This window comes from Pelodiscus sinensis, chromosome 21 (genome assembly GCF_049634645.1).
Source record: "Pelodiscus sinensis isolate JC-2024 chromosome 21, ASM4963464v1, whole genome shotgun sequence".
NCBI classification, from domain to species: Eukaryota; Metazoa; Chordata; order Testudines; family Trionychidae; genus Pelodiscus; species Pelodiscus sinensis.
The window spans coordinates 14967054-14993630 of NC_134731.1; the positions used below are offsets into that span (position 1 = coordinate 14967054).

The 26577-nt window shown below is 42.5% G+C and overlaps 1 protein-coding gene across 1 annotated transcript; it reads right to left on the minus strand.

Annotated features, from left to right (window-relative positions):
* Positions 1-19: 19 nt before the first annotated feature.
* TAF15 (TATA-box binding protein associated factor 15) lies at positions 20-26511 on the minus strand. The gene is made up of 16 exons (XM_075904930.1): positions 26364-26511; positions 22484-22523; positions 20655-20697; positions 18565-18655; positions 18360-18474; positions 17010-17224; positions 15179-15293; positions 8376-8410; positions 7781-7813; positions 5384-5493; positions 4629-4758; positions 2745-2831; positions 1271-1373; positions 1090-1178; positions 874-976; positions 20-375 (listed from the first exon to the last, which is right to left on the minus strand). Exons 1-16 carry the CDS (start codon positions 26371-26373, stop codon positions 336-338), a joined length of 1359 nt encoding a protein of 452 aa, XP_075761045.1. The 5' UTR covers positions 26374-26511; the 3' UTR covers positions 20-335.
* Between the last annotated feature and the right edge of the window lie 66 nt (positions 26512-26577).

Below are 26577 nucleotides of genomic sequence, written 5' to 3' on the forward strand. Positions count from 1 at the left end.
CTGGGAGAACAATGTAATATTTCACAAATAAAACAATCAGTTTTTATTGTTGTATTACAAAACATTCGATTCTGGCAATATTTTACAATTCATTCTGTTCTTTCTTATAGGCTGCTGAAGAGCTGAAAGAGTGAAATCAGGAAAACGTTGGAAATTAAAGATGAAATTTCAATGGACTTGCTGGAAAGAAAAACTAAAAGAAACTGTCCCAGTCCCTCCCACTAAAATATAAATCCAATTCCGCGTAATTTGCCATCCAAAAGAGGCCATGGGTAAAGCAGCAGGCAAAGCTCTACTGACTGTGTCAGAGACAAACAGAACATTCCCAGCGGTCTCTAGTATGGCCTGTTGCGCTGGTCATTTCTGAAGTCGTTTCTGAAAAACAAATTCAAGTCTATTGAGTCCCATTGCAACTCCAGCAGCTGGAGACCACCCCAAACACCTACCTGTGCAAATCTCTTCTTTTGGCTCCCCTTCTGCTGTGGGCATTGGCCACTGCTAATAGCTAGGCATCTACCTGCCTGAAACTGTTCTTAGTGGCCTGTGTTTGTATGTCCTTTCAGCAAAAGGAATCTAACTTGTGAACTGTACACACTATTATGCTATGTAAAATATCTGTGCTTTAATAACAGTTACTCCTTGATACCACCTAGGGTGACCAGATACCAAGTGTGAAAAATCAGGATAAGGAGTAGGGGGGAGGGGAGAATAAGCATCGATCTAAGAAAAAAACCTTGAATATTAGGATTGTCCCTATAAAATGAAGGCATCTGGTCACCCTAATCCAGCCACAAGTTGTATTTATCAAGGAAGAGCCCACCCTCTTAAAATCTACATTCCACAAGTCGTCAAAGCAGCAAAGATAATGCTTACCTTCCTCCCATTTTACCACCATAGCCACCACCTCGGTCGCCCCCTCTGCTACCACGCCCTCTGTATCCTCTTTCACCTCCAAAACCACCTCTCCCGTGGAAATCTGTAAGGGAGACAGGCAAGATCAAACACTGACGAATGTGTTGCTACAACACCACAATCGCACCGAACACAGTCAGAAGTAAGTTGTTACACTTGCACTGATCTCTTACACACCTCCACCTGATGGACGTGACTCTTCTGGTCTGGGCTCATTACACTGATTGCAGGAATTCCTGCGAGCAAAGTTCATATTACCACAGCTCCTGAAAGAGAGAGAGATTCCTCATACTGAGTTTTGTCAGGAACTGAATGAACACATATAAAACACTCCTAACCCAATTAAAACAACACTTACGGGTTAGGACAAATCCAATCACCATTTTTGGGATCCCCACCTCTACCCTGGAAGCCTCCACCTCTTCCAAAGCCCCCACCTCTTCCAAAGCCACCTCGTGATCCTGTGGACAGAATGATAATCAGAATAAAGCGGGGGAGGTGTTCCTTTAACCCATACACAAGAAGTTTATCTGCAGGCTCTCACTGGCTTTGGCAAGTGACAGGCATAATTCCTTGGTGGAGGAATGAGCCACTGGGTGATTTAATCAGCCACCTTCTAAGATAATAGTTTCCATGAATTAGGAAATCTGGAAATGGATGGCAGCCTGGCAAGCACACCAATGTGCAATTTGCAAATTGATTCTTTTAGAATTACTTATGAAATGCTAAAATTTAACTAGCCCAAAGAGAAAAACCATGTCATGTTTTACATTTAAAAGGTAGCGCAAATGCTCAAACATTTGTCAAACCTCTGAACTGCAGGACTCAAATCTCCCCCAGTGGAGGTCTGTGGGCAGCTGTAAAGCTTAGAGTATGAATGTTTTTATTTCAACTCATACAAAAGAGGGAATATTGTGCAGGAGCAGCACCTGGTGGCCATATAAGTCTGTGCCATGTGTTTTCTATTTTATTCCCTTTCAGCACTGTAAGTACTTTACCAGCTGATCAATTACAAATCTGTTTTATGTATTAGTGAAGTTTCATTGAGATTCTACCTACACACCCAATTCCAACTACAGACAGATCAAATCACAGAAGTAACCAAATATATGCTCCACCCTGCCACATATGGCAGGATTCTTCCAATACAGGCTCCAGGATTCTTGTTTTTAGCATGGAAGAGCCCCACCTATCACATAGAACTAGGTTTTAAAAAATGACCCCTTTATCAACCTCCTCAAATTGCTTTGCCCTAAAAACCAGTGTTTGTTCGTAACATCACAGCATATAAAGCCCGCCTGTTAAAGGAAGTGCAGTAAGATCAATACCCAGCAGACTCGTTTGATAGGGCTGAACTCCACAAAGCGTCTGGGATTTTTAAAGAGGACAATGGGGGTTGGGTACCCAGCTTCTATGGACTTCTGAGCAGGAATTGGGTACCCAACCCCCCTGAACTCCCATTGCAAATTCCCAGCAACGCATCCCAAGACAACAGCTCAGAAAGCTGTGCTATGTAATTAATGACTTTAAGACTGGCCACATATTTTACATTTTCTTTATAAGCCAGGATGAATGTTGAAGTAGGCAACATCTCCACATTGGGAATGTACAGAACTAGACGTACTCTAGTCCAAAAGAGTGGACTACAGAATTTACTTAACTTGCACATGCTACTGCCATATTTACTAACGCCTTAAATGCCAGAAATCTTTCACTATGCCTTCCCAAAACCCACATACATTACTGCCAAGGGGTTAGCCCTCTTTAAAAAGATCACAAGTGACTGCATTTAACATACAAAAGAAAAGATACCCTATAACTTCTATTGTTACCTCGACGACCACTGCCACCACCTCTCTGAAATTCAGGCCTTCTGGTTGCAAAAGAAACTTTGATAACATTGCCCTGGAATTCTTTTCCTAAAGGGAAAAGAGAAAGAGAAACAATTCACTAGAGCTCAATAATGGACAGCAACATCCAAAGTGATCATAACTTGCATTGTTAAATTCAACACCAGCAGTACCAGAAAAAGTATTATGTTCAATCAAAATGCTGTTGAAAATTGGATTCTAGCATCACTGCACAGATGGCAAACAGTAAGGAGACACAAATATGTATTTACAGGCAGTCCCCGGGTTACGTACAAGATAGGGACTGTAGGTTTGTTCTTAAGTTGAATTTGTATGTAAGTCGGAACTGGTACATATTGTAGGGGAAACGCTAGCCAAACATTTCTCCAGAGCTCAGTTTTATTCTCCCACACCTCACTTCCCTCAGTCCTTTATTCTCAAGCTGAGGTGTCTGCTGAGAAAAGCCGCTCCGCGTCTCCCTGGTCTGCTGAGGGGGCAGGCGCTAGCTTCGCGTCTCCCTTGTCTGCTGGGGGGAAGCAGCTAGTGCGGGGTTGCCTCACCCCGTTTGTAAGTAGGGATCCGAAGTAAGTCGGATCCATGTAACCCGGGGACTGCTTGTATATCTATTCTTGATACAATAGGCTTTCAAAAAGATGCACATTTAAATCAAAGCACAATCTATAAGTTGAAATTTAGATTAAGGACACAAGATGCAACCATGGATTTACCTGCTATGCTTGTCATCAGTATAGTTTATTAGAGGGCAGTTTAAATATCTATGAACCTTGATCCCACTAATCAGACAGTATGTTTTCATACCAACAGATAGTAGAGAATCAATATCGCTCTTCCCTGCACAAGGATGTGCACTTCCATATTACAGGATTGCAACTAGAATGTATTATACAATTAAAATCTTATCACAGGGCACTCTGGGGCCTATTATCGTTTGGGTGCATCGCACAGCAACCACTGCAATGGCCTTAAAAATCAATCAGTGTGCCCCAAACCTCAGGAAACTCTGTAGCGGAGAGGGGGAGCAGGTTCTGGAAACACACTGAAAAGTTTAAAAAGGACCGTTATATTGCTTTCTAACAACAGAATGTTAAACAATATTAACACCAGTTCTAATGGCGTTGTTTCCCCGCTGACTCTTGGAATACGTAGACCTAAGCAGCAAAGATGGAGGGATGTGCTTGGGTTTGGAGTTGATGTAACGATCCGCAAGAAGAAATTGACTAGCAAATTTATTTTTTATGCCTTATTTTTTGCAAATATGTTTCAAGTGGATTGATTTTTAAGGGTAAGGCTTACCATCTAACCATTCACATTGCTCATTTCTAGTTCTGTTACTATCTGTGTGGCCTTTGACAGATGACTTTTCTGTGCCTGTTTCCCCTCCTGCTCTTTGTTCATACAGTCCATTAGATTGTCAGTCCTTTACAAACACAACAAAAGTAATCCAGTGCCCTAGAGTGCCTTCCACAATGAGTTTTCAACCTTGGCTAGAGTTTTGAGGGCCTGCTACCAACTCCATGGTACCTCACCTACCACACCTCCGTTTGTAGTCCGCTTACTGTGATGTTCTAGTTTCAATAAGCTAAATGACACCATAACAAGTTGCATGGTGTTGAATTACATCAGAAAAACTCACTCACACTGACTAAATTGTATTCAGAGACAAGTGACACGCAGCGACAGAAATAATGGCTTTCTTCTGAACCAGCACATCAGAGGGGGGAAAAAACAGGGGTCTGTTTGAAATGGATTTAAAAAGAAATGACACTCAGTCCAAAGGTAATTATGAATATGCAGTCTCTACTGACTGCTAAGTGTCATGCACAAAAGGAAAAAAGGCAATCTTACCATCAAACCAGTCAATGGCTGCTTTTGCAGAAGGAGGGTCATCAAAAGACACTGTTGCTTCTCCTTTTGGTTTGCCTGTATCCTTATCTGTATATAGATTTATCATAAGCTTGCCAGTCTTTTTGTTAGTCTGGAAAAAAAAGGTATTTCCTCAACATTCAGTTAATGGAGGAAACTACTCAAACCAGTTAACAGTATAAGCAATTTTTATTAATGAGTGGTAGCAGAAGAGATTCGTGGGGGCTAGTTTACATGAAAAAAAATTTGGTTGATGGAAGAATACTGACTGCTCTCCAGCTCACAGCATGAACTTTAAAATGAAATGGCCTCGACTAGTTAGAACTTTAGTTGAGGTCAAGTATAATGAAGGAGCGCCCTTGATTTGGATTTCTGAGGATAGGAAGAAAAGCCCTGAGCAAGCAGGTAAGAAAAGCCCTGAGTGAGCGGGTAAGAGAGACATAATTACTTATTGAAGCATTAAATATTCACTCCTGATAGGGACACATAATAAGGAAATTCTTAGAGAACTAGGAGTAGAAAAGAGAAATGGCAGCTGACTTCTGTGCTAGTAAGTTGGTAATACCAGCAACTTCTTTTCTGTAAGCTGCCATCTGTGAATCAGCAGGAGAAAAGACAGACATATAGTCGCTCGAAAATAAAAGGCAGGGAATGTGCTGCTTTTTAAGATATTTCCAACATATTTGATCTATAGCCTTCCAAAGCTTTGAGTGACAATGATTTGTCACCACACACACCTTTATAATACCTATTTGCTTGAAATATTCAGCCACTTCATCTGCTGAAACACCTTCTCCAAGTCCTTGCACAAAGATGGTGTTGTTATCAGAGTTGTCAGATTCTGTATCTATTAAATAAAAGTACTGGTAAGTCATTTTTACCAAATGCCTTTGCATATATTAGCCAGAACAGTTATATGCTGCAGAAATTAAAAATGCCACTTTGTCTGAGGTCAGTGAAAATCTCCATCATTTTTGGCTCAGACATCGAAGGTCCTTCAACATCTCCTTGGATACCTGGTAGCTTGGGAGCTCTCATATTAATGAAGTGAGAAAAGTCTGAGTTTGTGCTGTAAACTCTAACAGCAAGAACTTCCAAAGTAGAGGAAGACAGCCTTACGATACTGCAGAATGATCGCCTTGCACATCTGATTGCATGGCAGCCAGTCACAACTTATCTCTGTAAGTAGGGCATTCAAGTAGGCCCAAAATGTGTATAATTTAAATAAAAAAGGACCTATACAATTTAACTGAAACACCACATAAGACCCAAAAGCACTGTTTCAGCATAAAAGAATCAGAAAAATCCAAGACAGAGTGCAAAAAAATCAAAAGTACTAGTAAAAATTCCTTTTTTGAAAAGTCCCTCATGTTTTAGAATCTATAGTAAAACAAATATAAATATTAGATTTTGGCAATGTTCTTTTAAGTCAGAAAACCAACCATATCCAGCATCTACAAAGAAAACAAGAACATTATCATTTACTTGACTCAAGCTGATCCAGAATTTGCTAAACTGTATTTGATGTTAAAATACAGAGACTCATAAAAATATACAGGCAGTCCCCGGGTTACGTACAAGATAGGGACTGTAGGTTTGTTCTTAAGTTGAATCTGTATGTAAGTCGGAACTGGCGTCCAGATTCAGTCGCTGCTGAAACTGATCAGTTTCAACAGCGGCTGAATCTGGACGCCAGTTCTGACTTACATACAGATTCAACTTAAGAACCCCAGGCATCCCCAAGTCAGCTGCTGCTGAAACTGATCAGCGGCTGATTCCAGGAAGCCCAGGGCAGGGGCTTCCTGTAGTCAGCCACTGGTCAGTTTCAGCAGCGGCTGACTTGTGGACGCCTGGGGCAGAGCAGCTGGGGTGCTGCTGGGTTGGTCCAACTGGCAGCGCCCCAGCTGCTGTACCACAGGTGTCTGGAGCAAAGCCATGGAGCACGGGGGCAGCGGGACAGCCCAGACGCGCCGTGGCTGTCCTGCTGCCCTCGGGACAGACCAGGGGGACGGGGAGCAAAGCCGCGGAACACGCGAGCAGCGGACAGCCCAGACGCGTCTGGGCTGTCCGCTGCCCGCGTGCTCCGCGGCTTTGCTCTGCTTTGCCCCCCCGTCCCCCTGGTCTGCAGACCAGGAGGATGGGGGGGGGGGGGGGGGGCAAAGCAGAGCCAAGCCGCAGAGCGCCCGGCCAGCTGACAGCCCAGACGCGTCTGGGCTGTCAGCTGATTGCGTGCTCCGTGGCTTGGCTCTGCTTTGCCCCCCCCCGTCCCCCGTCCCCCTGGTCTGCAGACCGGGGGGGGGGGGGGGGGTGAGGGGCAAAGCAGAGCCAAGCCTCGGAGCGCGTGGGCAGCGGTCAGCCCTGTCCGCTGCCCACGTGTTCCGCCGCTTTGCTTCCTCTCCCTGGTCTGCTGGAGACCAGGGAGAGGAACGGCCCCGTTCGTAACTGCGGATCCGACATAAGTCGGATCTGCGTAACTCGGGGACTGCCTGTAGGCTTATTTGTATAGCCCTTTGTACTGAAGCAGGACCAAGTAAAACTAGATCCTCCCGACAGGTGTTTAAAACTCTCCAATGATGGGGATTTCACAACTTCCCTTGGAAACCTGCTCCAGATCTCAACTGCTCTTGTAATTTAAGTTTCTCTTAATATCTAACCAAAATCTCCCTTGCTGCAAATTACACCCATTACATCCTGTCCTGCACAAATTGATTGCCATCCTCTTTATAACATCCCTTAACATATTCAAAGTCTTAGAAAGTCTCCCACAGGCTGATCAGATTTCCTAAACTTTTGATCATATTTGTTGCTCTTCTCTACACTCTCATGTATTAATGTGTTTAACATACCCCAAAATATTAGTCCCCAGAATATTAGTCTCACATACAACTGCATAGGATTGTTGACTCATGTTCAATCCCTGACCCTTTTTAGCAGTACTACCACATAGCCAGTTGTATTTGTGCATTTGTTTTATTTTTCCTTCATAAGAGAAGTACTTTGCACTTGTCTTTATTGACTGTCATGTTAATTTCAGATCAGCCTTTAACTGGTCATGGTCCTCCAAAGTGCGTGCATGTGTTACAAATGCTATGAAGTACAAAGAGTTGCAATCCACACACTGCTTGTTTTCTTACCAGCATCTGATTTCTGTCCATAATCCCTCTGACCTGGAGAATGGTTAAAAAAATGAAAAAAGGCTACTTTAGAAAGGAAAGCTGTTTAAAAGCTTGTTAAATAAGACAAGAAAATAGTCAAGCTACATACTCAATGTATCTGAAAATCTAAGCTGTTAACCAGAAATCTGGAGAATATTTAGAATAAAATGTTCACTAGCAGGCATCTGTAGAACGTTAATATGTTCTTGAACTTACGGTATGTGGCTTCAGCCACACTAGCATTAAGCTGGTGTTTATCTTGCAAATGCTGGTTGTCAGATGACCAAGCAGTTTAACCACAATTATTTTGTCACTAGTACCATTCAAAGCAGCATTTGTAACAAAAAAACCCAAAATCCAGTGAAGTTCTTAGATCTCCACCATTTCTTTCATGCAATTTGACAAAGCAGATATCCAGTTTATTGTTAAAAGATTGACTTTTAAAGCACACAAACACACCAGCCCCAGCAAAATAGAAACGCTAGAATGCTTCTACTGGATAGTAATAAGATATTGGTGGCTTTTAGATTTATACAGAATTTCCACTGAAACATTTTTGATACTCAGCACTTACCACCAAAATTTTTGAAGCCACCACGGTCACCACCACTGCAGAGGAAAAATTGAAGAAATGATTTCTTCCTTAAATCTCTATGTGTTGAGCCCAAGGCTCAATCTACACTTAACTGATCAAAAGTTACTGTCTAGTGGCTTAACGTATCACCTCTGTTTTTGCACACTACTTATTTTCTTTCAAAGATTATTCTTTCAGATTGCTAACCTCCCATGGCACTAATCCCTGAAACTAACCTCCAAAAGAATTGTTGAAACAAAGGAGCATGTGTGTGTTTATATACATCACACACACACACACACACACACACACACACACACACACACACACACACTATTTTAAAACCACTTTTCCCTAGCCCACAAGCCAAATGAATACTATTTAAAACTGGGATTTAAAACAGAGACATGGTTTTTATAAAGGCTATGGGCTTTAACTACTGATGCAGATGTTAGATTGGAGTTGTTACCACTTGTGAACTGAAACTAGTTAACCTCTATTCTTATGCATTCAAATGAATTTGGATAAATTAGCATTACTAAGCACATTCAATAAGATCTGTGAATCTGTACAGTGTACTACTAGCACTTGGTATTAAAATAAAGCATGTATATAAAAATAATCTTCAATAGCAGAGGCTGTGAACTTTTAACAATTTCATTCTGAAACCTGTGGCACAAAACAAACCAAATTAATAGATTACACACACAGATCTCCAGGAATGAAGAGAGTTTAATTGTTGCAATTCCCATTCCAAATTCAATGGAGTAAAATCTTGATTTCTCTCATGTTTATTCTATTTAATTAACGTGATGATCATGGTATTAATATTTCTTAGTTAGCATTTTTAACTTAATCCATTTGTGAAGATTAAAACACTCTATATTCAAGGTCAGTAGGAAAAAGAATCAATGGCATTTAAGTTAACAGCAAGCCTTGCAAAGATTATAAGACTGCCTGACTGCATACACCAGAAGTGTGTGCAGGAAGGCAGGTTTTTCTTCAACAGTTACCTGCAGTAAACGTGGCAAGTTCATTTATTTCTTATCATGGGAACTCTAACTGGTACACTATTTCCATAAAATTTCTCACCTAGCGCTCCATGTCCAACCCTTGGAGATTCTGCCTTACAGCTAATGCAACAGCCACTGCAGTAGATTGCTTATAATTAGGATCCTTTCTGGTTTTAATGAACTCCAATCGCACAACTTGTCACAGTCCAAGTGTAGGACAAGAACTCAAAATAAGGGACATTAGTAAAATAGGCCATTAATTCATGTCTTTAGGATACTGTATATACATTTTCCATTACAGCAAACATGAAGTCATGAATGTAAGATATAATTTACAATTTTTAAAAGTCAAACAAGTTTGTGTCAAACAAGGGGCAGGAGTTCATTAATAATTATGTAAGCTAGCTTTAAAGTCTTAGTACCATACAAGGAACACAACTGATATTATCATTACAAAACTATTTACATTCATGGAATGCTACCTTCTGCTAGGCTCTATTTTAATGAGCTTGCTGTGGATTTTCAAATGTTTTGGATACACTAAGACTTATTTATGTAGTTATATTCAGCTGCATAACACTATTTAGAGAGGTTTCTATTAAAGGATGGATAACTGTAAAGACTGATAAAACAAGAAAGGTAATCACAAAAATTCTATTGCAAAGACAGGCTGCCACCCATAATGCACTTCAATTCCCTGAGAATGGACCAAGAGTTTTCCCCATAACTTTATTAATGAATGCCAATTGTTAATTCTGCCCCACTGGCACAGAACTAGGTACACTGATTTATAGTGAATGAGTGAGTCATGCAGATTTTGCACTGAAGATTTCAAAGTCTGGATTCCTTCCCCTGTCCCACAAAACTGCATGTTCAGAATGTGCATTTTTTTGTGGTTTGCAAACATACAACATGAAAGATGTAGATCAGGAAATAAAACACACTTGTTTACAGCAAAAGGAATGACTAGAAAACATATGCCCCAGGGTTCAAGAATGACAGAACTGAATAAGTAATGCCTGAAACCAGGGGCTGAAAGCATTACTGCCCAACAGAGATCACTTCCTGCAACTTGGTGTGAAGTAACTCTCCACTTTCGATTATAAATGGTTTGGGGTTGTTAACAATATTCTGGAAAGTTGTGTTTTTTGCCTACTGTGCTTCAGAGTTGGCTAGTCTCCTTTATGTCTTGTGTAACCAACGGAACGAATGTCTCTGATTCAGATGGCAGACCTCTTGGATGAATGTGACAATTTTGCTCTTTCACATGCACTTCAGAGTAGTATTTTTCTGTTCCAGAGATCATTGGGAATAGCTGCTGGGGACCCAGGGACATAACTCTCACCTTCCCAACATGCGTTTAGGTTTAAATACTACACTAAATGAGGGGAAAAGCACAGACATGTTTGCTTTAAACAGCTGAGGCTGGACAGCCTCAGGCTTATCATGGAGACCTAATTAAGACAACTGTCTCAGCAACTGGATTGTTTGGCAATAATGAATTTAATACAGATGCAATATAATGCAATATAATTGCCCTAGAGCATGTGTAACCTAATTAGCATCACACTCTATACTGCCGTTATCAGCTTTATAGACAGACTGAAAATGGCAGATAACCAACCAGAGTTCTAGTTTTCAAAATATTCATTGATCAGTCAAGAGCAACTAGCAAAAAATTTAGCCATCCCACCAATACAAAACTTAAATTCCAGGCAGCCAAAGTGAATCAGAATCATCACTGACAATAATTAACCATAATACCACAAAAAGGCTGTCATCCAAAAGATTTTTCTTGTAAGCTGGCATCCACCCATTTTCAAACTCATTGGCATGATCTGAATAACCGCTAGAACCCAAGGCGTACAGGTTACCACCAGTGTTTAAGTTTACAGAAGAAAAGGGATGCATCAACTGAGCAGTAATCATGGTCTTTCAGCTAAAACCCTTCCAACAGCATTATGGCTTCTTTTTGCCACTGATGCAAACGTGTACTAACTTTACAGGGCTTCAAGACATACATGTTTTCAATGAGAAAAAAAAGCGGCAGTTACTAAAACAAGTGACATAAAAAGTCAGGGATCAAATTCTGATATCTAATGTGCACATAGACTTATCATGGAGTACAATAGGAGTTACATGCAAGGACTTACCTTTCTAAATAGAACATAAATTAAAACTATTTAAGATAGCAATAAAACCACATATTCTGCTAACTGGATTTTCCTTCTATCAAGGTATTTTACATTTGTGATAGTACTCAAAAAAGCCTGAAATTTCACCAACTTACAGACTCCATACCTAGCAATCCTCCTCTGTTAAAAAAAGATGCTAGCAAAGAAAGTCAAGGCATTGCCAGCACAGGTGGAGCAATAAGTGTTGCTGGAATTTTAACAACTACGTTGCTCATTGTGGCTCACAGTAGGGTTAGACTAAGTCAGGGAAGTCAACAGGTGGACTATGGAACAAATCCAGACCATCTAACATTTTGAATGGACCCCTACAATCTGTTTATCTTTTAAAAATTATTTTCTTTGAAGTCTGGACCTTGATTATGCCCTGACTGAGAAATCTGGACTCAAACTAAGAGGAAAGACCACCCGTAGCTGGACTACCCTCTTGCTCACTGTTACAATCAGGGGAGCTAGAATGCCTTCATAAAGAGCTGATATGTAAAGGACATCCATTAGTCTCAGATTAGCTAATGCAACATCCAAGGGAAGTGCAAAGTAAGCACTTCAGAGAAATGTTACCTATCATTAAAGAAACACAAATTATTTTTAAGTTGTAAATGTTTAGTATCACCTCAGGGGCTGGTCTAATTTTCTTTTTAAATCACTGACGGCAAATTTTTAAACCTATGTATTGATAGCAGTACAAAAACAGTGTTTACACAAGCCCTCAGTGTTAAATACATCCTGATTTCACTGGCAATAACAAATGTAAGTGATACCATGCAAAAACCTATTGCAGTCAAACACTATGTACCAAATAGTTAACAGAAGTAGCCTCTGTGTACCTGCACAAATAGCTTTTCAGAGCTGGTTTTAGACTCAGGGTGGGGTTTTGTTTTGGTTGATGGTGGTGGTGGTGGGGAGGGCAAATATTGTTCTCAGGACAAAAAGCTGGGATGTGTTACCTCTCTGAAGTTGTTTTCCCTCTACCGCATTTTATGATTGCAAACAACTTGAACCTGGTCAAGAACCATTTGAATATGGAGTGAATGTTGACCTTTTAGGAGCAGAAACCTTAAATCAAAATAGAAGACAACTGTATCTAGGCTAAACAATTCTGACATTGCAGTTTGAATCATTAAGCATAATCACCATCATCACTGTGCAGGGCTGAACAGAGGAAACGGTTATTAAAACTGACTCCATTCCCTTCCCACTTGAAAACATTCCTTCACATTTGTCAATGCCCATCCACGAACTTTGAGGAGAGAAAAAGTATGTCAAGCAATGGGATCAACCATATTTACATACGAACGAATTATTTACACACCAACGGATATTTACATGTCTCTTGAAATAATATTATTGGATGGAGGGACTATTTATTTGTTTTACTGGCATCTGTTCCACCAGTCTGTTTTGTATGGACACTGTCTACCAATTGTATTAAAGTTTATTTTACAATTTCTTCATTAAAAGAGGCTCAACTACAAAGTCAAAAAAACTATATCATAGTTATGTTAGAAGATACCCTTATTCACAATGAAACACCTACAATAGTCTTAGAAACCTCAATTCTAACAGAAATTGACCATCTGAACAGGTTTTGCTGCCAGTGAAGCTTACACTATACAAAAGTAGCCAATTATAAAGGAGCACAGAGTTTCCTCACTCTAAGACCCATCTAAAATGAGCTTCTATTAACTTTGATAGCATAATCCAAAGTCAGAACATTCAGGATCCATATACACTATGAAATCAGTTACAATTAAGAAGAATTTGGGAACAACCTAGTTCTAACATGATTTGGACATTCCAATATGTATGGGATCAGATTAAACCATGTTATAACTAGGGATGTAAGCAGGTACTCAAGTAGGAACTCGATTCCCCCACCACCTTGCTGCCTCTATCAGAGAGGTGGGGGGGGGGGAAATGAGGGAAGGGAAGCACGAGCCAGTGCTGGGGGGAGCTGGCTTAAAAGCTGGTGCCTCACCCCCACCAGTACCGCCTCCATTGGGGGCAGGGAAGGCAGGGGGCAGCAGCATTAGTGGGGATTGAAACAGTCCCGCTCACGCCTGTCCCACTGCTGTTCCTCTCCCTTTGGAATGTACAAGAGCCACCTGTGGCTCTTGTACATTTCAAAGTTAGAGGGGAACCCATGCCAGTTGGGAATGCTTTGCTCCCTACTGGTGTGGGTTCCAGCTGCCTCTCTCCCATTGAAATGCACAGGAGCTGTTGCGGCTCTTGTACATTTCAAAGGGAGAGGCACAGTGGGAGAGCGCATGCCCCCCTTATCAACTAGTCAATGGAAATTCCATCGACTACTCGATTAGCCAATTAATCGAAATTTAACATCCATAGTTATAACCAGGTAAAGACTATGACCTCTGTTTATTTCACTATCAGAAACATTGACAATCACTTTCATAGTGTAAATGAACCCTAACATTCTAATATTACAAGAGCAGCTATGGAAAAAATTCAAAAAATATCCAGACAAGTATCATGTTACATGCTATTACATAAAAGACAGGCTTACAATATTACGAGTCACTGTTATTTTACTTAAACCTTGACTGTTTCGCAGTGTTATTATATACTTCTCATTTCACATCAGAGGATCTAGCACTATCCCAAAGCAGGAATAATGGTGTTAATGAGCAATAGTTCATGAATTACTGATAGCTTTATTTTCTAGTTGATATGGCCTTGCTTTACAACCACAGAACTGCATCTCTGAAATGTATGTAGGGGTACAAATTAACAGTCTTTTTATCTTTGTTAACTCTGTACGTAATTTGGGCATGAATACTATACGTACAATTAAGCATGCTCAAATCTGTCTTTGTCATATCAGGGCCTAAGTCAGCTGCAGAAACATTTACGGTAAGTATACAAATTTAATGGCTATTAAAGGCAAATAAAATGACAATAGCCTTCTGATTCAGTTTAGTTTTACAGCTCAAATAGTGACAAATATATAGCTATTTATATATATTGCTCCATTTCTTCAGGTTTATGTTTAGTTATTCAGTCACTACTTTAAAGGAAATATTGAAAAACAAAGTAGTCAAGGTCAAATAATCCTGTATAGTTAATTAACCTCTTTTAACAAGCAGGAAGACTATTAACCAAACCTTGAATGTTATAATACTGGCCTTCTTTGTAAAGCACGCTGAAATCTACTAATGAAAAGCACTATATAAAACCCAGATGACACTACCGTAAATCACCATACACCAAACATGCTTTCCTTTCAGAGGGTTATCAGTCATTAGGCTACAAAACCTCAGCTCTAAATTCTATCTAGAAAGAAGCTTTGTTTATGGGATGTAAAATATTTTGCTTCAGGAATGGTCTCTGAGAGGCCTTGTACAGATACAGAATGTAGTCAAGAGACTTTATGATCATCACTAAGTCTTGTTCTAGTTCAATGTAAGTAATATTCCCTGGTCTAAATCCTTGGTATTTCAGTGCAGGCTGATCAATAGTTTAAGAAAGCAACTACCTTCTGTTTCTGTGCTCAAAGATTGAATTGTGTTATCTTAAACACTGAAGCTAAAGAGCAAGATATTAGAAATACATTGGTAGGTATTGGGATTAGATCACTTACGTTAATCCTGACATGTGACCTCTTCCATCCACGTCATATCCCCCTCTACCGCCTCCCTGTGAGCCGCCATATCCTCTATTATCTTCTCCATACCTACTCTTTTCACGGCGACCATCTAAAGAACCACAAAGTATGCGTAAATGGCATTGCAAGTTTATACCCATTGCTTAAATTTGACAGTGAAAAATAGATGTTTTAAGCTCTTTTAAGCTATTCCATTCAATCACAAGGTCTAAACCAAGTTCCCATTTGTCTTCCTAGATTACTATGGGATGGGATATTCCTTAGAATATGGATACCACTATATTCTGGGTACTTCACATTTTGTAGAAAATAAATCCATAGTGCCTAAAATCCCAGCTGAGTTTCTCTTACAAAATTACTTATGTCCCTTTTTCAGGGTAAGACAAAATTTTAATCTCCACATCACTTGTTTGTCAAGACAGAAGCTGAGATGTTGATGCTGTGATAAGGAAAGCAGACCAGACCACTGCCCAGGGCAGAAAAGACAGATTCCAAGGTACCTAGTGCCTAGCTGCATGGAGATATTTCTTCCCTCCACCTCCCAGTAACCTTCCAATATGGGCAGGCAAATAAGAGTACAAAGCTCTGGAAGATGGGACCAGTAATAGCCAGCACTGATTCTGCAGCTTCCATAATATCAAGGAAGGAGCAAGAAACCCTTCCTCACACCGCAAAACTCCCACTCTTTCTGTCTCTCTTCTACCTGCAGCTGCAATCTCTCTGATCCTCTTCCTCCACCCATGCTGCTCCAGACTCAACATATCGTTTCACTCCCCACGTGTCTAGTCTAGAAAACAGTGGACTAAAGAAGAGACCCTGAAGTGAGAGCCATCAGGGCAGAAGGATGCAACTAAAGTGCTGCAAGCCAATGGGACAGAGTAAACAGAGGGAGCAGAAGCCTCAGGAAAATACAGGCTCCTATGCCTTAGCCACTTTGACGAAGTGGCTGAATTTAGAACAGGAGCAGCTTCCCTTTCCTGAATTCTGCCCATAGGACTTGGCTCCCATTCAGAGCCCTTCTCTTCTTTTCAAACATACTTTATGAAGAGGGGAGAGACGAAATATTGCTTGCATACAGGGACAGTTATTTCCTCTGGCTATCAACTCTCCGTACAGAGCTTAGATCTCCTTTGCACACCACACAACCAGCCCCACATCCAGTCTTAACAAGGAAATGATACAAGGGAAGTAAATTTACAATCTCTCTAAATATCTTCACCTTTTCTCCCCTCTCAAAAGGAAAATGTGCTTCTAGGCACTAAGGACTTTCTGGAAAGCACGTCTGGTGGGATTCACCCTTTGCAGACATTAACTTCCTTCCCTCCTCTTAAAAACAAACACTCCAAATGAAAGAAACAATTGGAAGGCTGAAAAAGGGCATGCCAACCACTTGATACTGTTTAATTTAATTAAGGAAGCTGCAGGCTTAGGGTGAAGATTCTTAGAATAGCAGTATCCATCAGCAAATGCCACCCTCTAATCTGAGGTGGAAACCACTCTTCCCCAACAGAAAAATGAAAAATGTTTCAAGGATCAGAAAATTACTCTCAAAAGGTGTAGAAACTCACATATGGACACAATTGTTAACCCTCCCTCCCCCAAAATGTCATGTGTACGTAAGTTCTGCATCTCCATCATTTTGCAAAAACCACTCCCCAAATTTGAGAAAAAGGCTCTCTCTGCTTTCCACCTCCCCCACAATAATCATCTGTAGGTAGAAACCCAGAACAGTTCATATCACAAAGCAGAACCAAGCTCTTCAATTTAACTTGGCTAAAGACTGCTAAACTCATCCTGCGTGCTCTACCTTGTGTGTTGTGACTGTAGCTTTCCTTTTGCTGCGATTGATAGGACTTCTCATGCTGACCGTATGAACCTTGTTGCTGGTCATAGTTTGACTGTTGGTCATATGAGCCCTGCTGCTGGCCATAGTTTGACTGCTGGTCATATGAGCCTTGCTGCTGACCATAGTTTGACGGCTGACCATAGCTTGACTTGGGTTCATATGAAGAGGATCTTCCACTTAAAATAAAGAGGAATAATAATTATTATTTACATGTGAAAGATTTGTAAACTGCTAAAACTTCCTGAATAAATAGCAGTTAAACAATAAGAGATGGTCTTTAGCCACTTCCTGATTGCTAAAACTTTATGTTGTTGAGAAAAACATCAGACCCTTTCTATTTGCTTGCCCAATCTTATTCCTAAAGCAAGTTTGCCTAAACAGGAAAAAACAGCAGGTAATTAGTGTTTAAAGTCTGCAGTAGGTTGTCTTGCAGTGTCCTGGAATTGCCTCCTTTTCATGCAAACCACCTTATAATGAAAGTAAGAAGCCTTTACAAAAATCAAATACCTCAGATGTCTATGTATGTTCTAACTACATGACTATACAGACTATTTAGATCATAATGCATTATGGCTTTTTAAATAACCTTAACTTTAAAGCAATATTATGGTGTCAACAATGTAAGCACAAAAGTAGCTAGAGAAATCAGGCCAGAAAATTGTTAGAAGAAAAAAGGTTAGTATGAGTGTTTACCCCACACTAAAAGCTGGAAGCTGTTGTTAAAGGTTGTTTTAAGAAGTTTCCTAATATAGCTACCAAGCAGACAGTGTTCCCACATCACATTCATATAGGTGCACAAAGCAAAAGTCAAGCGGTGAGGGTGGTACCAAGTGTGGTAGGAGGCTCAAGCCTGGGGTAGAGGGTTGGGGTGTAGAAGTGTGAGTGCTCCACCTAGGAGCTCGGATAAGGGACTTACGGTGGAGGGTCCTCCAGGGCTACTGTGAGGAGAGAGAACTCCCCCCATCTCCTCACAGCAGCACCTGGGCTGTGGAGGGAAGGAACCTCTTCCCACCCAAGCTGCTTCGGAGCTGGGTTGGGGAAGGCCACTCCAGTAGTGGCAAATCCCAGCACTACAGCAATGTTGCTGTGGGGTTGGGCCGTCTTGGCAGCATTTGGGCTGAGGGAGAGGTGCCAGGACAGCCCGGCTGGAACATCCCTTCTTTGGCTGATAGGTCCCCACCTTGAGCAGATTTCTTGAATGCCTGTGAAGCACTAACTTGGTGCAGCCACACAGCTTAGATAATATTTAGCTAACAAAGTATCTCTGGCAGATTATGCTTGAAACGGACAGAGTTAACTTTGTTTTCTTACCCTCCTGATGATTCTTTTTGTTGTTCCTGGTTGCCGTAAGATTGTTGACCATAGGAGCTCTGATTTTCATAACCAGAACCACCACCATATCCCTGTTGTGAAGTGTGTCCATAAGCTGAAAACGAATGGAAGAATCCTTTAGGGTAATCAAACCATGAATATTTACTAGATAGTAAATTAAAAAAAAGCCAAAAAACTAGCCAACCTGTTTGACTTTGTCCATAGGTTCCTGGATAACTTGTACAGTTCTGTCCATAAGAGGAACTCTCTCCACTTTGCCCATAGCCAGAATAACCCTGTAATTTAGACAAAGGTTTCAAAATAAGATTCACCAGAGGAAATGGTACTTTTCCTTGTCTAGACTGGGGGGTTTACATCAGTGCAGCTCTTTTCCACTGTTTCAGAGCAAGGATGTAAAATCCCGTTTAATCAGTTATCCAGGTAAATGTTATGTTTCACCAGTTAACCGATTAAATGGGGGGGGATGCATTCCAGCCCTCACCATCTACCATGGCCAGGTTGGAGTGCCCCACCCCTCGCCATGCTGGTTTCCACATGGGGGGTGCTCCAGCCCAGTGGTTATCAGTAAGTATCACCCAATAAGGTTGTTACTTACTGGGTTAATACTTACTGATTAGAGTTAACCACTGGTAAGGTTGTTACTTACTGGGTTAGCTAGTCACATCCCTAGGGATAGCCGTGTTAGTGTATTTCAGCAAAAATGATGAGGAGTCCTGTGGCACCCTAAAGGCTAATACATTTATTTGGGTATAAGCTTTCGTGGGCTGGAGCCCACTTTGTCAAATGCAAGAATTGGAAACTTCAGTTTGGTAGGGATGTATAACACATGCAAAGATGAGTGTGTTACAGTACTCTGCGGAGGATAAGTGCTAATGAGGTCGAGTCATTCAGAGTGAACATGACCCAATCCCAAAAACTGATAAGAAGGTGCAAACACCAAAAGACGGAAAATTATTTTTGTCACGAGCTAGCCACTCCCAGTCTCTATTCACACACAGTCTAATAGCGTCAAGTTTAACCATCAATTCCAGCTCTGAAATTTCACGCTGAAGCCAGTTTTTGAAGGTTTTTTTTGTTGAAGTATGGCAAGTTTCAAGTCTGTCACTGACTTTCTAAGGAAACTGAAGTGCACGCTTACAGGATTCTGAATGTTACCATTCTTGATATCGAATTTCTCCATTTATTCTTTTGCGTAGACACAGTCCTGTTTGGCCAATGTACAGAGCAGAGGACCACTGCTAGCACATGATGACAAATTAGCTCATTGGTAGATGTGTAGGTTAACATGATGGATTGGCTGACATGGTTAGGTCCTGCAATGGTGTCACTTGAGTAGATATGCAGGCAGAGCTGACGACGGGGTTTGTTGCAGGGATTCATTTGTGAGCGTTTCTGTTGTGTGGACAGAGAGTGGGGGTGGCTAACTTGTTACAAAAAGTAAATTTCCCTCTTTTGGTATTCACATCTTCTCATCAACTGTTGGGAATGGGATGCAACCACCTTGATGAATTGACCTCCTTAGCACTGGTCTGCCTCACAGCAATGTAACAGCCATCTTTGCACATGAGTGTGTATATATACACCCCTGTCAACCTGAAGTGGATTCCAGCCCATGAAAGCTTATGCTCAAATAAATCTGGGAGTCTTTAAGGTGTCACAGGAGTCCTCATTGTTTCTATTCCACTGATGACTGAAATTAGGGTATTTTCCCTAATGCAGACAAGGCGATCCAAGAATAATCTCTTATTCAGAAAAGGTACTATCTTCTTTTAGCTATTCACTTTAGAAACATGCATCTCTCTGTCCATCCATCAGCCCATTTGTTCAAGAATGCCTCCTAAATGATAAGAGCAAGGCCCACCACATTTGGTATGTAATTTCCTCTTATCCTAACTTAGAGCAAGGCCAAGGCTTGGTTGTGCCAGGACAATGGGATGTGCCTGGAATTCGATTGTTTCTTATGAAATGGAAAAAGAGGGGTCTGGTAGGAGGTAGAATTATACTGTGAAATGACACAGGAGGGCAGCAAGCATTCCTGCCAGAAGCTGCTGGCTAGTGGAGTGAACACCTTGGCCTGTCCTGGGGAGTAGCTGCCGGCCACTGCACGGCCCTTACTGCCACCAGGACAGGCCCTCGGAGTGCCAGTGAGAGGCCCGGGAGTGCCACCCCATCTGCCCCCAAGAGTGGCCCAACCCTCCCCCTAGCTGCCCATCTGACCTCTGGGCTGAGCAAGCCTTCTAGTATTTGATAAGTACAATAAGTATTTCAACCTACCTGTGGTCCTTGTCCATAATTTTGACTGCCGTATGATGAATAGCTGTAAAATATAGAACTTTTTTAAAAAACTTGTATCAATACATAGTATAAACAAAATTAGATAGTAAACTATGCTACATAAGCTGCAAATTTCTTGGACTTACTATAAATCTGTGAATATTTCTAATTTAACTATTTGCCATGTAGGTGTTTATCAGAGGAGTTGGGGTGTAAATAACAGAAACCAAGATATACATAACAGCAAAAGTACCACTTGTCAATTGCAGGACCTGTGTTAATGAAGCTAATTAAGTGGGCTGGATATGTCCCATTTGTAGCTTTGAATGTGAGAGGCAGGGGAAATTGGCTTTGTTATATGTTAACCAGTTAATGCCTTTATTCAAGCTCAGGGTAACAGTGTGAAATTTGTAGAGGAATTCCAGTTCCGCAGACTTTCTCTCTGTAATTGGGTGGTGAAATTCCTTTGTAGAATAGCTACTTTAAAATTCATTATTGAGCAATCAGGCAGGTTAAAATGTTCCCCTACAGGTTTGTGTGTGTTACCATTTCTGAGGTCTGATTTGTGTCCATTTATCTTTTGTAATAGACACTCTCTGGTTTGGCCAATATACATGGCAAAGAGGCGCTTCTGGCACTTGATGGCATAGATCACAATTTGATCTAAAATGCAGGACAATGTAGCACTTTAAAGACTAACAAGATGGTTTATTAGATGATGAGCTTTCGTGGGCCAGACCCACTTCCTCAGATCAAATAGTGGAAGAAAGTAGTCACAACCATATATACCAAAGGATACAATTTAAAAAAAATGAACAAATATGAAAAGGACAAATCACATTGCAGAACAGAAGGGGGATGCGGGGGGGTGGGAAGGGGGAGGAAGGAAGGTAAGTGTCTGTGAATTGCTGATATTAAAGGTAGGGAGAGTGGGATGTTTGTGAGTTAATGGTATTACAGGTGATAATTGGGGAAACTGTCTTGGTAATGGGTGAGAAAGTTCAAAGACTTGTTAAGTCCTTGTTGGTAAGTGATCTACATGGGGAGAGCCCCAGCAAAGTCACCAAAACCATATGGACATAAGTCTGCCGGTGTAGATCCAATTGTAGAAGGGGGGTTTTACTCTTATAAAACAAAGCACCAGATAATGTATTTGCATTTTACGTGTAGCAGAGACTCAATCCTGCAAGTAGAGACAGTCTGGGAATGAAAAAGCTTGAGATACCCCCCTTGTCCAATAATGAATACATACAAGTGACTTTGAAGCAGTCCTGTAAATTTAAAAAGCATGGTATATATTGTGACACAGAACACACCAGTGGCTATTTTCTGAATCAGATTTTAATTGTTCTTAGCTATGAATTTATCAATTTCAAGGAGCACAAAGGTAGGTTTTAAAGTTCTGTGAAGAAAATTTACCTCACTTTACACTTCTGACTACCTATTTTGCCCAAAGTCTAATCGGTTACCATCATATCTGACTGTCCCACAAACTACTTAAGAAATACAAAAGGAAAAAGAATTCTGTATATTTAAGCCATCAGCCATACACACTTTCAAAAACAATTTATGTTAGCCACTGCCACTTTGATTTAAGCCTGTTTACTTTCTTTCCCTCATGAACTTTTGTAACAATGTATATTCTTGTAAAATTCTTGTAAATCATCATCATAATAAAAGTGCTTGCATGCCAAATTCTGCACCTGAGACACTGAAAAAATACCACCACATCAAGCCACAGGCATCAAATCTCATGTGAGAAATCCTGAATTCATCCACTGTTTTTTGTAGATTCTCAAAACAACTGGCAATATTAAAGACATACATACCTCTGCTTCTGTTCCCCAGATTGGCTGTAACTTCCAGAATCTATCAAAAAAAGAAAAGATATTTTTAGCAAGCAGCACTGAGCACTTCTGATTTACTGACTCTAGAGCACATAAGGGTACGTCTACACTATCAAGTTTCATCAAGGAAAGTTATGTGGACATGCAGAAATCGACAACAGCATAGTCACCAATGTGTGTTCACACTGGGAGCTTCAACACTGACAGCGGGAGCAATGCACCATAGGTATGCATCCCACAGTGCCTGATGACACCATCTGTCACTAGTCATGAGGGACCGTGGAACAGAGCGCAGGACATCTTGGGACCATGCAAAACGTGCCACAGACACTGCTTTGTTCACGGGCTTCCAGGATACTTTCATGCCTTTTTTCCCCCAACTGCCATTCTTTACTGTGCACTCCAGCATCGGCAGCACGAAAAAACGGATCCCACATTTCTCCCACATATCCTCATAACAGTTAGAGTATTGCACAAGGCAGAGGAGAGCATCTTGAAAGTACTGATAAAGAAGACTCTGAGGAGCCTGAAAGTGTGATTGATACTGCCAGCAGCATCCTGTCATTGTGTCTGGTAGCCACAGAGCAGCTGTACAGGGTAGAGAGGCCCTTCTGGACTAGGGAAACCAGCAGTAATGGGTAGGATCACATCAGCATGCAGGTGTTTGGACGAAGACCAGTGGCTACAGAACCTTAGGATGCATAAAGCAATCTTCCTAAAGCTGTCTGCTGAGCTGGCCCCCAACCTGCGGCGCAAGGGTAGCTGAATGAGAGCTGTCCTCTCAGTTGAGAAGTGTGTGACAACGGCTGTGTGGAAGCTGGTGACTCAGGATTGCTACCAGTCAGCTGCAAATCAATTTGGAGTGGGGAAGGATACAGTTGGCCTTGTATTGCTGCGAGAGTGCAGGGCAATAAAGCGCACTCTGGAAAATGTGTATGACATAGTGGCTGGCTTTGCGGACATGGGATTTTCCCAAATGGGGGATGTGGAAATGCCCATTGTGATCATAGACCACCTGGCTTAGACCTTGCAGCCCTGGCTCATGAAACCATATATGGGGCACCTGGACTGCAGTAAGGAGTATTTTAACAGGCTGAGCCTTTTGGAGATTGAAAGCAAGATGGAGGGGTCTATGGCAGGCTAGATCTCATTGAGGACATTACTCCCACAGTTATTGCTGTGTGTTGCACTTAGATCACAAAAATTTTGCAAAGGGGGAACACTGATGTTCAGGGCTAAACACCGAGGCACAGCACTTGGCTGCACAGTTTGACCAGCCAGAGTATCAGGAAAATTATAATCACCAGCACATGCCAGAAAGAAACCCCAGTTTTTCATTTATGGAAGAATGCAAGTTGAGCAAAAGTCAAGCCTTTACTAGTCTACATCCACACAGAATCTTTCGGATTGCTGGCAGACAGATTCAGAGTACACAAGAACATTAAAAGAATGTGGATTTTGAGAGAAAAATATTTGCACTATGCTAAGTTTAACTGGCATGTAATTATACTTTGTAAGGCATACTTTTTAAATAAGGGTCTGAGCAGCAAACTTGGCACCTAAAGCTGGATCTTTACAAATCTAGATTTTAAAAGCCATCAGAGAGCAACATTAGGGTGAGATATTGGGGACACTTGAAACACAGGAATGCATCCGGTCTTGGCCCACCAATGGACTTAGCCTCCATAAACTTAACTGATAGTCTATACATTTCACATATGGTTTATTTTGATAGGCTAAGAGGTTCTAAGCTATTTTTGGAGAGTTTGGAGGGTTGTTTTGAGAGTTACCGCACATTTCTTACAAACCAACCTTGTAAGAAGTTCTCTGGAACTTTGGCTTAGACCCAGACAATGCAAGCAGACTTGCTATTCCACATTTTAAGTCAGTTTTTAAAGCATCTTTTTTCTTAATAGGATACAGAATTTGTAATGTATATTTCAATTCTTTCCTGGATTAAAGTTTTCTGAATTATTAACCACTGAGACATCTTTGCTTCTAAATGTTCTCTTTTTATAAGAGCTGTCAGTTTAAGCATATAGTGGGAACAAAATGGAAATTCCAAACTGCTAATCTTTTTCAGGTGTGGGGAGAAAACTTCCACAACTTTGCTGCCAAGTCTCACTCACCCAGGTGGAAGGAGACTCATTTCATTCTGAATTAATTTTTAAGCAATTTTTAAAGCAATTTTCTCTTTATGTGGAAAGCCTGCTCTCTGCATTTCCAAGAGACACTTAACATCTTACGCCTTTCCTATCCATTTCTGTTACGCAACGTGTCACAGCTTAAGACAGCACTGTAATAGCTCAGCCCTGACAACATAAGTCTGACCCTCGGAAGCACCTGTGACCACAGGACTTCTCTTCTCCCTCAACTGCCATTGCTGCAAAGCTTAAAATATTCAGATGCAGTTGCACAGGGTGACAGGGCAGCTGGTTCACAAGAGGAGCTGTTTTTTAAACTGGGTCCCCTCATGGACCAGATTTTGCCTGGCACCCTGCCATGCTGCCTCTGATACAGTGGCAGGGGGCTCCTTGAGAGTGGAGCCAGAGTGCACTGGCTGTCAATCCCGCCCCTAGGGACTACAGAATAGTCGACTGACCAATAAGAATTCATGAGGCTGCTCAACTACTCAATTAACTGATATTTAACATCCCTAGTACAGTACTCTTTTAATCATGCTGTAGAGCACAGGTAGGGAACCTAAGGCCCCAGGGCCAGATACAGACCCCAGCTTCCTTGGATCCAGCCCCCTGAGGCTCAGGGCTCCCCCCAGCACTGGGGAACCCATGCTGGTGAAGGGCAAGTTTATTTTGTGTCTCACTTGTGTGCAACCTCTGACTGATTCTTCTACAGGTCAGTGGCCCCCCCAATCCAAAAAAGGTTCCCCACAGCTGCTATAGAGTGCGTGAAGACTCCATACTTTCTGCGGGGGCTGAGGAAAAGTAAACTGACCCTCGAGCTATGTGGATATGCTTGTGGGAGACACCAGGGTCACCCCATTCAATCTGAGCCACAAGAGGGAACCGTTTCCACCCTGGTGCAGTGGTTGCCAGGATCCATTCAGCCCCATGCTGGCCTCGCTGCCACTGATGGGACCTAATCCGGCTCTTAAAGGGGGCCCCTGCTCAACACCACGGGAGCCCACAGCAGAAAGGAGTCACCAATGGAGCCAGGAGGAAGAGACACGTACCACCCCCAGCACGGGGTGGGGCTGGAGGGGGAAGAGGAACACACAAAGCCCGCCCCCAGAAGGAGGGGATGGGGCTGGGGGAGGACACACAGAATCCCCCCCCGAAGGAGGGGGCGGGGCTGGGGGGGAGAGAGGAACACACGCACCCCCCAAAGGGGGAGGGGGCGGGGCTGGGGGAGGACACACAGAATCCCCCCCCGAAGGAGGGGGCGGGGCTGGGGGGAGAGAGGAACACACACACCCCGGAAGGGGGAGGGGGCGGGGCTGGGGGAGGACACACAGAATCCCCCCCCGAAGGAGGGGGCGGGGCTGGGGGGAGAGAGGAACACACACACACCCCGGAAGGGGGAGGGGGCGGGGCTGGGGGAGGACACACAGAATCCCCCCCCCGAAGGAGGGGGCGGGGCTGAGGGGAGAGAGGAACACACGCACCCCCCGGGAGGGGGCGGGGCTGGGGGAGGACACACAGAATCCCCCCCCCCGAAGGAGGGAACAGGGGTGGGGGAGGAACACGCGCACCCCCCGAGGGGGCGGGGCTTCCCCAACGCTCTCCGTCCCCCGGGGCCGAGACAGAGATACAGGCTGAGGAGAGGCGGGCGGGGCTGCCCCAACAATGCCGGGGGGGCGAGTCCAACATGGCGGCGGCCAGGCCCAGCCGCAGGGACTCACCCGAAGCCATCCTGGCCGAGAGCGAACAGGCCCGAGCGCCGAGCCGACCTCACGCGCTCCGACTGCGGGCCCGCGCCGCCAATCCGCGAGCGCGGCGCGTACCACCCGGCTGCACGCAGGAGGGGGAGGAGAGGTTGGCCCAGAGAGGCGGATTGGACGGTACCAATTACCTGCTATTCAGAGGGGGGAAGCCGAGATGTGCTACTTTGTGGTG

Coding starts and splice junctions, on each gene's coding strand:
- TAF15 (XM_075904930.1), bottom strand. Junction 8,411..15,178: donor GGTCACATGTCAGGATTAAC/GTAAGTGATCTA, acceptor TTTCCTCTGCAG/TGGTGGTGACCGTGGTGGCT. Junction 4,759..5,383: donor AGCAAATAGGTATTATAAAG/GTGTGTGTGGTG, acceptor TTTTTTTTCCAG/ACTAACAAAAAGACTGGCAA.